Source organism: Gavialis gangeticus, unplaced genomic scaffold (genome assembly GCF_001723915.1).
Source record: "Gavialis gangeticus isolate Ggan-Ray unplaced genomic scaffold, GavGan_comp1, whole genome shotgun sequence".
Classification (NCBI taxonomy): Eukaryota; Metazoa; Chordata; order Crocodylia; family Gavialidae; genus Gavialis; species Gavialis gangeticus.
In genome coordinates, this window is record NW_017729022.1 from 159,041,473 (window position 1) to 159,052,857 (window position 11,385).

General features: G+C 44.9%; 1 protein-coding gene across 2 annotated transcripts in view; it reads right to left on the reverse strand.

The window, feature by feature from the left end:
* The window catches only part of UBR2 (ubiquitin protein ligase E3 component n-recognin 2), a 119,359-nt gene that overhangs the window by 10,181 nt on the left and 97,793 nt on the right, over positions 1 to 11,385 (reverse strand). For both annotated transcript variants that reach the window (XM_019516393.1, XM_019516392.1), the window contains exons 37-42: positions 10,749 to 10,845; positions 6,189 to 6,256; positions 5,646 to 5,781; positions 3,365 to 3,455; positions 2,306 to 2,436; positions 891 to 999 (exon numbers count right to left, since the gene is read on the reverse strand). In XM_019516393.1, coding sequence (XP_019371938.1) covers positions 891 to 999; positions 2,306 to 2,436; positions 3,365 to 3,455; positions 5,646 to 5,781; positions 6,189 to 6,256; positions 10,749 to 10,845 — 632 coding nt within the window. The remainder of the gene's footprint in view (positions 1 to 890; positions 1,000 to 2,305; positions 2,437 to 3,364; positions 3,456 to 5,645; positions 5,782 to 6,188; positions 6,257 to 10,748; positions 10,846 to 11,385) is intronic.

An 11,385-nucleotide genomic window follows, 5' to 3' on the forward strand; every position in this document is an offset into this window, starting at 1 on the left:
CCCACGTTCCCACCCCTCCGCCTCTGGCCCCATGCAACCCCAACCCCCCAAGCCTCCCCAACCCCCACGTCCAGCCCTGTGCTCCCCCTGATGTCTGCCCCGAGAGGGGGATGGCAGGGACAGGGCGCCACTGCTCATCATCCCACGCTGCTGCCACCTGCCAGGAACAAGGTGGGGGGAAGCTTGCCCCACCGTCCCCACCGCCAACACCCCACATCACCGCTGCATCCAAGGGGTGGCTTGCCCCCCCACTCCCTGGAGGTGGCAGCAGCATGGGGTGCTGGCAGCGTGGCACTGGCCTCGCCCCCCGCTCCAACCCCTCCATCATGGTGGCGCTTTGCTGTGCCAGTCCATCTCAGCTGTCCTCTGCATCCCCCTCTCTGCTGGGGACGGAGCTCCGCCATGACGGTGGGGATGAAACTTGCCAGCGCTGCCACCGCCTCTAAGGAGTAGGGCTGGGGGGAGGGGGTGAGGCCACCCCTTGGATGCAGCAGCGAGGGCAGAGCAGGGTGGGGCCAGGCCAGCGCTGCGCCACCATCACCCCACACCTCTGTCCCCGCTATCATGGCAGCACTCTACCATGTCAGTCTGTCTCCACTGTCCCCCTCTGCCTCCAAGGAGCAGGGCTGGAGGTGTCGTTGAGGCCAGTGCTGCAGCCTGTCCCCGCTGTCATGGTGGCACTCCACCACGTATGGTCTGTGCAGAGCACTCTGACTGGTTGTTTCAGTCAGCATCGTGACTGGCTGCTGAGACAACCAATCAGAGTGCTCATAAAGCATTATGGACAGACAGGGAGCCTAAGGCTTTTATTATATTATAGTTTTTTGGTGCAAGATACTTTACTAAGTGTACATTGTACCTAAATTAGAATTAAGTAAAATTTTTCATACCTTTCTACTAATGTGTTCATAATTTTGTTATTTTCTTGGAAAAGGCAAATAAGGTTGCTTGGCAGGGAAAGATAACTACATAAATGTTCAAACTGGTTTGCCCCATTTACTGTAAACATAGAAAAAAGGTAGGTCAATACAATGCTAGCAATTTTTGAAAGACATTACCAATAGTATATAAAGTTTGACCTTTGATACAATTATTCTGGAAAAGGGTGGCAATTTCTTTTTGTTCCTCCACTCCCACACAAAAATAGGATGTTGATTTACTGCTGAATAATGCCAGGCTTGGAAGCAAAGTGCTGAGGCACTGACACACAAAACAGATAACAAAAGCAGTGGCAGTGCAAACTCTCCCATCTTACTCCACAGGGTGCGTCAACCTGGACCCACATGGACCACTTCATTGTTCTGTTCAGTCTCCATGCTCCATTAAATCTAATAAAATTTTCTCTTTTGAGTTTGCCAGGGAAGTAGCTCTTATGAACTATTAGACAGGCCCTCCATTAAACATGGGGTTGAAAGTTTGGGACAAACTTAACATCCTGTGAAAAAGGGAAGGGTTCTTTTATAATGCAATGCAAAAGATGTGTGTGTTGCTACTTACTGGACTAATAAAGTTGCAGTATTCATTCTTTTAAAAGTTTTCTAGAAGGACTACAATCTCACGGATATGTTCTGTAAGAACACCTTACCTAAACAATAGTCCAAGGAAAACTACACTTATTTAGTTTATTAGGCATTTAAAAACTTCAAATATTTCAATTTTCAACATAAGTACCCTGAAGGGGGGGGGAGGGGTGTGTGTGTGTATGAGAGTGTGTGTGAGAGAGAGAGAGAGAGAACTTTTCCTTTTTCTTTCTTTTTTTTTTTTTTTAAATAACTTATACCTTCAGACTTACCTTTAGTCCAGACGTCTATCATAGCTGGAGCTAAACTAGGAATGTCCCTAACATGGATTCAACTACAAATGGAGCATAATATTACCATATTTGCAGGTTACTTAAGGATCTGCTGCTAATTTCATTGAAATCAGTGCTAGAAGAAGCAAGTTTCATTTGAAGAAAAGAATGTCAGAGATAAGAGTTCAAATAAACAACCGCACTTTAGTTATCTTAACCACAGGATTACTAACTTTGCTTCAACATAATTGTAGGACATCAATATAGGTGTAAAAACATTTGGCTTTTACTTTAGAAATACAACTTTTTAAAACTAAGCAGCATTTTCTTTTGTTTTGTATTTTTGGGCAGATGCAGCATTGAGACAGCCCTGCATCAGTAATAAGCCTATATGCATTAATTACAGTTACTACTGAAAAGAAAAACTTAGTTCAGAATACTTTCCAATACTGAAAAAAATGTTTTGTATAATTTCCAAAGCTGTACAACCAAACACAACTAAACAGGCCTTACCTTTAATTTCTGGTGGTGCTGGGACCCCATTTAAATAATGGAAAAACATAGCAGAACATCTCAGGAAAGGCATGATTCCAGCTTTTATACTTCTCCACAGATGCCAGCCTGAGGAAATTTCTTTCAAGGCACTTAAAAGCAAAGATTGTATATATTTTTATAATAAGTATTTCTGACTAAATTAAAATGCAGAACTAATCCAAGAATGTCTGGATTAACAGAAGAATTGACATAATAAATCTTAACTGATTAACCCTAGTTAAAAAATTAGACTAAAACCAGTGTTTATTTCAAAATTAGCACCCTAATAGTAAAGCAAATTTAGAGCGCCACTAAAATATATATCTCTAGTTACTTAAACTGAAATCTATATTTGCTGATTAGCAAATTACAAAAATGTACTGAGAAACTATAGAAATGTACCAACTTGTCATGTGACTATTTTAAGCCAAACGAATCAAGACTTATTGGACATATCTACATTAATTAAGGTGAAACAAACACTGGAGAAGTTTGAGCTGGAGTAAACTGCTGCCAGGCATACCATCTACATGTGAGCCCAAGACAACAACAATTTGAGCCAGGGCAGAGCAGGCCCAGCCTGGCAGGGAGCACGGGGGGCGGGGGTCAGCCCCAGGCTCCAGGCAGAGGAATTTGGGCAACAGAGGGGCTGGCTGGGGCACGAAGTTGCTGACCATGCGGAGCCATGGAGCTAGGGGGTAGGCAGGAGTCTGGCCCCTGCCTAGTCACCATCTACATGTGCATTTCAGTGCAGTTAATTACTCTGCCATAAGATAGTACTGTCCATGACTGTCTTATGGCAGAGTAATTAGTTTACAGCACCCTAATACCAGTGCACCTGTAGATGGTGATGCTTTATTGCAGGGCTAATTAGTCCACTCTGCAGTAAAGCACAGGTGTAGATACACCCACTGAGTAGCAAAACTTCGCACATAAAATGTAAAACATCAGTATATAAATTTAGTGTTGTGATATTGCAGCTTAATGGAGGAACTAGATGTGAAACCATGGCTATATACTTAGAAACAATTATTTTACCTTCCTGTACACTGGCAAAGAAATTTATGCAAAGCAAGCACTGCCAATTCCTCTTCACTGTTACTGTTTTCTTGGTCCATGCCATTTTCTTCTGAAAAGCAAACGAAAGATAAATGAGGCACATTATAAAACCTAGAAACAACCTGAGGTGTTACTTAAGTTGTTTTTAATAGATAAGCAAGTTTTGGGAATGGAGGAATGTGAGGTATCCAAGAGCAGGCATACCCAACCTCTGGCCCATGAAGCCATGGCATCCAGTCCACAGAGGTCCCACCAAGACAGAAAATTTGGTAGCAGGGGAGCAGTAGAATCTCCATGCAGCCAGATCAAGCCTCACCCCAGCCATTGCTGTTCCCTGCTCTCATGCATGTCCAGATCAGGGTAGCCCCATCCCTGCCTCCCACCCCACACATCTGGATGGGGCCAGACCATTCCTCACACCCGCATACCCACTAAAAGGACAAATCAGGGTCAGGCTTCATACCCTGCTGTGCTAGCCTGGCCTACCAGATTGAGCCCACCACCCAGATCTGGGCCACGGACAGGTTTGACACTGTCCACCCAGCCCATGGAGCAAAAAGCTTGGGCACCACTGTACTAGAAGTATACTACTACAAGCAAAGACCTGGCTATACTGGCACCTCTGCCAAACATCTAAAAATCAGGGCTGCCCAACTGGCAGCCCATGGGCTGCATGTAGCTTCCTCAGGATTAACATATGGCTTTTGGGTTCCTGGTTCAAGTACCACTCCCTGCTTTGCTCTGCTGCTGGAGTCCCTGGGTTCCCCCTCTCTCCTTGAGCTTCTGCTGTCTGGGAGCCTATGGCCAAAAACCTCAGGGTGACCCAAAAACCTTGCTCAGCATTCATGCTAGTGAAGTACACCAGGAGTAGTCCACTGTGGGGTGGGGCAGAGGATGGAACAGCAGCGTACTACAGCCTATCTGCGTGGCACGGGGTAGGCCGGGGTGGGGGACACATGGCATATTGCAGCATAAGCACGTGGCATAGAAACAGGGAAGAGTTAAGTGGCACGTCCACACAGGATACGAAGGGGATTAGCGCATTGGCAGGGGGAGGGGATGGAGGAAGCTCATGGCTTGGGAGGTTCACATGGCACATCAGCAGCCTGTGCAGTGTGGTGGGCTGGAGGGTGGAGCCGTCACTGAAGTATGCAGCCCTTTTCAGGTTGTGCATGGCCTTTTTGGTGGGCTGCTGAGGGTCCCGCAGCCCCTAGGCACTCAGAATTTGGACAGCACCAATCTAAAATGATACTGTTGTGTAACAACCTTTTTAAAACGAGAGACTAAGAACATACAAATAAAATACTCCATTAGACAATTACACCTCTGATAACTCAAGAAAAAGCAGATTGCCTCACGTAAGGAATCAGATGCAACTGTCAATGACTGTATAGACATTCAGTACTGCCAGGAGGATATGTCTCAGAAATTCCCCACCCCCTCAAGCAGAGGGAGCAGTAGAGACATGCAGTCTGTAATCACCCCTTCTCCCCCACTTTGTGCCTTCCCAAGACAAGGGTGATCCCATTCTGGGGAGAGGAACAGTGCCTGCTTTACTCCTCTCAGTCCCCAAGGGGGAGCAGAGTAGTGGGTGAAGGTACCTGCCCAAGATCAGGCTCTGGGAGCAGCCTCCTTCACTCTACTCCCAGTCTCTGGGAGCAGAATGGAGGGAGCACTGGGGCAAAGTTGCTACCCCAAGCAGGGCAGTGGCCAACTTGGAGAAGAGACAGGAAGCAGCAGCGTCTGCTCCTCTCCTCCCCTCTCCCAGACTGGTCAGAAAGGGGAAGGAAGTAGTGAGGCATACCCCCCAGCCCTCTCTCAAGCTGGGCAGTTTCCCTGGCTTGGGGAAAAGGAAAGGATTACTGGTGACCGCTCCTCTTCCTTTCCCCTCCTAGACTGGTCTGAGACGGGGAAGAAGCAATAAGGAACAGCCCTCAGCCTCTTCCCAAGCCCAGGCTGGGGGCTGTGCCTTGCGCCACTCCCTTCCCTACCTAGACCAGTCCAGGAAGGAAGTGAAGCCATGGCACAAAGCTCCCCCGCCTGGAGCAGCTGCTCCTCCACTTTGCTCCCAGTCTCAAGGAAGAGCAGTGGGTGAACGAGAATAAGCAAAACCAACAAAAACACAGTCCTGCTGGTATAACCTGCACTTGGATACTATGAACACTCTGCTGCTACTGTGTGCTGGTACAGAATACTACATTAGCAAAGCTAAATGCTTATTTAGAGAAATACTGAAAGTGAGAGAGATAGATATCATTACCTGTTGATGAGGTAAGTAGAATTTGCACTATGTGTGCCATAGTGACAAGATGGAAGAGGTGAAGATCTCCAGTGGCTAAACTAACGCCTGAAAAATCCTGGCAGTGTATGGCAGGGAAGGACAGCACCAAGCTTACCTGTAAAATAAAACAAGGAAGGACACGTGTCTTCTCCCTTCTCCACCATAGCTCAAGAATCTGAGCTTTTATTCTTGCACAGGTTGTAGCCACAGTCCTACGTGCTGCAGGACATTTTGATGGGACAAATTTTGAAGGCAGTTTCCCCAGTGGATCATGGGATAGAGAAATAACTATTAAACAGTGTGGATTTCCCTGTGGCTGAACTTTGCTTCCACAGCATTCCCAAGGAGGGGCATAAAGATTAGGTATAGCAAAAGAAGTATTAAAATGTTAAAGGAAAACATGTGTTCCTAAATAGCTATATCCCTTCCACAAAATGCAATGTTACACAGAAAATATAGCAATGAGGCTTGGACAAATAAAGACCTCATGGACCAAAAATTTAGTTAATATGAATTACTTACCAATAAATGAAGCATGTCAATATCAAGTATGCATGGAAGATTTCCATGTTTTTCATTAGGCACCAGTGCTGAATATTTAAAAAAAACACAAAAAACAACCCACAAAAGGTCTCAATTTATATTATCTAACAAAAAGATTCTACCTCTACTTTTTATACAACCTAGATTACAGCCACCAGACTTGTACATTAAATACTTTAAGGGCTTATTGGAAAATCCTTTCTTTCTGTTTTGGTTTGACTTGGTTTACACTACCAGAATAAGTTATTCCATTCACTAGCCTTTAGACTGCACTGAAATAAGGCAAAAATCAATACTTCTAAAACTAACTGCTGTATCCACAGTTCTGATTTGGATTTTTCTCCTCCTAATTACAGTTAGGACTTAAACAAGAAAAATAAGGTAACAGTATTCTCCCCAAAACTGCCCCCCAAAATACCATCTCTCATTTTACGGCAAAAGTACATTTGAGATGCTGCTCACTGTATCACTGTAGACCGTATAAATGTTCAAGACACAGCATACAACTGTCTTAAGTCTGCTGGGCTATTGGTGTTTGGCTCCCCTCTGTGGACTTAAACACATCTATAAATTCTGTCAGATTCTTTGCATCTGGCTCTAGCAACCCCTCTCTAAAGTCATCCTTACTCTGAATTTTGTAGATCTATGGCATCTTCTTTGTCTTCCTTACATTAAAAATTAATGATACAATTGAAATTAACTCATGCTTCACAGCAATACCACTTCTAAGACTAATGTGTTGGTTCATGCTTCAAAGTTATTGTCCCTGGCTCTCAACAGACCTCAGCATTGATCACATTTGAGGTCTGCTTGGCAATTATAACAGCTAGAGATTTGCTTTTATATTATAGGTCAGATTGCAGAGAAGAAGATAACCATACAGCTTACTGATATTTCCCAGATGCTGCTACATACTGGCTTAAATGAAACTCAATGCAAGCCTTTATTTACCACTCATTTCATGTTGCACTAATGGATTGCCACTGTTTTATAACATTTATTTTAAGTAAGTTTAGATCATGGAAAGGTAAAAAAAAAAATATATATCATACTTCATTATTACATTATGCCCAAAGCAAATACATCTGGACATTTAAGCTAACAATAACCAAACAAAATGCATAAAGCAAGCAATCTAGACAACAGCTAGACTTCATTATTCTTTCTGCGTTCACTAGAGCAATGGGGACACATTTTTAGCAGGCATGCCAAATTAGCCCTTCATTCTGCTTAAGTGCCACTCCAATCCTCTTTCTCTGCCTGATCTTCTGCTCTGCTTTTTGTTTCTTACTCTGTGCTCTTTGCCCAGTCTCCTACTCTGATTTCTGCTCCCTGCCCTGTGCTCCCTGCCTTACCTGGTGCTGTACTGCCTGTCCCCTTCTTGATCTGTTGTGTGCCACAACTGCTTGTACCCCTTGCAGTAATCCTACTGCAGGTTGGTTATCCCTGCACTTAGATTCATTTAAAAGCAAACAAATCACTATGTTTTAACATTCCAGCCAAAAAAGAATGTCACTAAACCTTGTAACCCTTAATATAAAAATCTCAGATTACAATGAAAATCAGGGTAAGAATATTTTAATTGCATCACACTGTAAAGTAAACCAGCCACCACACTGGACAATATCAAGAACTGACAGAAGCCATGAGTGCACAGGACATGGTCGTCAAGGCAACTTCAATTATCTGGACATCTCTTGGGAGGAACACTCAGCCAAGTTGGACCAGTTAGGTTCCTTCCTGACCTGCACTGAAGAACTCTTCCTGGCTCAGGAAGTGTACAGACCTACCAGAGTTAATGGTCTCCTAGACTTGGTCCTGGCCAAAGGAGACGACCTGGTGACCGAATTAAACATAGAGGGGAGTCTGGGTGACAGCAACCATGAAGCCATCACATTCACTGTCCATCGCAAGGCAGACAAATCTGATAGCAGGGTTGAAGTCTTGGACTTCAAAAATTCAAATTTCAACAAGCTCAGGTCACTAGTAGGGCAAGTGCTGCAGGACCAGGGCCCAAAGGCAAAAGATATGCATGAAGAGTGGTCACTCCTTAAGGACATGAGTCTTGAAGCACAAAGGAAGTCCACTCCCACGTGGAGAAAGGGCAGCAGAAGGGCTGGAAAGCCCTCCTGGCTAAATAGGGAAATCACAGTCCTCCTTAGAAAGAAGAAAGAGGCGTACGAAGAATGGAACCTGGGGACAAGCTCCAAGAAGGACTATGCAACAACTGAACGCACTTGTAGGGAACAAATTAGAAAGACTAAGGCAGCAACTGAACTTAGATTAGCAATGGGAATTTAGATGCGTAGGAAACAAGAGAAAAGCAAATGGGAGTGTGGGGCCGCTGCTCAACAACTCAGGACAGCTGGTTACCAACACTCAGGAGAAAACTGAACTCCTGAATGACTACTTTGCCTTGGTACTTCACTGGGCCACGGGGAAAATCATGCTGGACAGGGGGCAGAAATGAATGCCTCCCTACTGCTGCTGTAGAACTGGTGTGTGATCAGTTAAAGAAATTAGACATACGTAAGTCAGCAGGACAAAATGAACTCCATCCAAGGGTGCTGAAGGAGCTGGCCAACATCGCTGCAAGAGCCCCTAGAGAAACTGTTCTAAAACTCATGGTGCTCCAGAGAGGTTCCCGAGGACTAGAAGAGGGCCAAGGTTGTGCCCATCTTCAAGAAGGGGAGGAAGGAAAAGCTGGGTAACTATAGGCCAATTAGCCTAACTTCTATCCCAGGGAAAATCCTGGAAAAATTAATTAAGGAGTCTATGTGCAATAGGCTTGCAGAAGGTAGGATTCTGAATGACAGCCAGCATGGTTTTGTCATGGGCAGGAATGTCTTACCAACCTCATCTCCTTTTATGATCAGGTGACTCACCACCTGGACAAGGGAGAAGTGGTGGATATTGTGTACTTTGACTTCCAAAAAGAATTTGATCTGGTATTCCACAATGTTCTCACGAGTAAACTTAACTGCAAGATGGTTAGGTTGGTATGAAGCTGGCTGTGAGGTAGGACCCAGAGAGTCCTAATGAACGGATCTGCGTTGTCTTGGTGAGAAGTGGGCAGTGGTGTCCCACAGAGGTCAGTGCTTGGTCCTGTACTTTTCAATATCTTCATCAGTGATTTGGATGAGGGCGTGAAGAGCTTACTGGCCAAGTTCGCAGATGACACCAAGTTATGGGGAAGTGTGGTCACACTTCAAGACAGGTTATGGATACAGGTGGATCTAGACAGGCTAGCAAGTTGGGCAAGTCAGAACCAGATTAAGTTCAACATCAAGAAATGTAAAGTGCTCTACCTGGGGATGAACCATCCCATGTACACCTACAGGCTTTGCAACACCAACCTGACCAGCACTATGAAAGAAAGAGACCTGGGGGTAATAAAAGACCACAGCATGAATATGAGCTGGCAGGGCAACTCTGTTGCCAATAGGGCAAATAATACTCTGGCATGCATCAACTGATGCATCTCCAGCAAGACCAAGGCGGTGATTCTTCCGCTGTACTCAGTGCTGGTGAGACCCCAGCTGGAGTACAGCATCTGGTTCTGGGCACCGCACTTTAACAAGGACATGGTACAACTTGAGAGATTCCAGAGACGGGCCATCTGCATGGTTAGAGGCTTGCACTGCCAGCCATACGAGGAAAGACTGAGGGACCTAGGACTCTGAAGGCTGAGAACCGACTTGGTAGCAGTTTACTGCTACATCAAGGGAATATATCAGGGGCTTGGTGAACAACTATTCACCAGGGCACCCTTGGGGAGAGCCAGGAGTAATGACCACAAACTCCTGGAAAACTGTTTCAGGCTCAACATTAGGAAAAACTTCTTCACAGTTAAGGGGTCCAGACTGGAATATGCTCCCTCCAGAGGTGGTGCAACTGCCTACCCCGGAAATCTTCAAGAGGAGACTGGGAAGTCACCTTGCTGGGGTCACCAGATCCCACCTGTCTTTTCTGCCTGGTGCAGGGGGCTAAACCCGATGATCTTCCAAAGTCCCTTCCACCCTTACAATCTATAAATCTATGTCTTCTTATAAGTATATTTCTTGCCAGATATATTATATAGGTCTTTAAATAAGTTTAGATTAGAAACATTTATAAACTCTCTTAGCTTCACATTACTTCCATTGCCTGATTTTATTCTCAGCATGCATCTTAAGCTTCAACATAGCTTTCTTCATTATCTGAAAGACTGCAATACAATTCCTCTTGAAATCCATTCAATAATGAAATATACATTGAATAAACACAACTGCAGTCACTACCCTGCACTGGACAGCTTATCTTTGTTCTATAAAGGTCCCCAGGCTAGAACTGATTCTCAAAAGAAGTCTTTACGTACTGCAACATCATGTGCTCTGGACACATGTATAAACATAACAGCTAATGGTTTATGAGCTAAAACTGTACACGATAAACAAATCCCTTCCTCAAATGATCTCACTGCTTACTGTAAGCAAGTCTATCTGCTTTAGGAGACTGCACTTTTATGCAATAAAAAATAATGCAGAAGTACATGCTTACATGCTAAAAGTGTACAAAAGTGACCCTGTACTGCCGAAAGAGAGGCAACTGTCCAGTGTGCTGCTGCAAATCTTGTTAATGATGTAAGGCAATCATCCTAAGAAATCAAACAACAGAATGTCACAATTAAACCAGGTCTTCAAGATAAAACAAAGTTTAGTCTCCATACAGTAGATATATATCAGCTATGTATTGACAGTATTTAGTACATTTATTTTTAAGAACAATCAATGCATCTTTCTGAACATGTGGGCTAAGTACAGACAGTTAAAAAGTCCGAGCCTGAATTGATTCAATTTTTGTAGGTTAGTCTAAACCAGGGGTAGGTAACGTTTTTTGGCCTGTGCCAAAAAACACCATAATACCTACCTCAGAAGGTGCCAGAGTGCCGGAATGCCAAAATGAGGGCAAGGGGTACATGGCAGGATGCCCTGCTTGTGCCCCTTGCCCCCCACCCAAAGCCCCTGGCCCCCAGCCCAGGCTCTGTGGCTGTCAGCAACTACCCTGGTTCTGGGTAGCTGCTGGAGCCTGGGCTGTTCCCAGCAGGGCTTGCAGCATCTCAGCTGCCTGCTAGGAGCAGCCCAGGCTTCCAGCTGGCAGCAGCTACCCAGAGCCAGGACCAGCTGCAGCCAGGAGG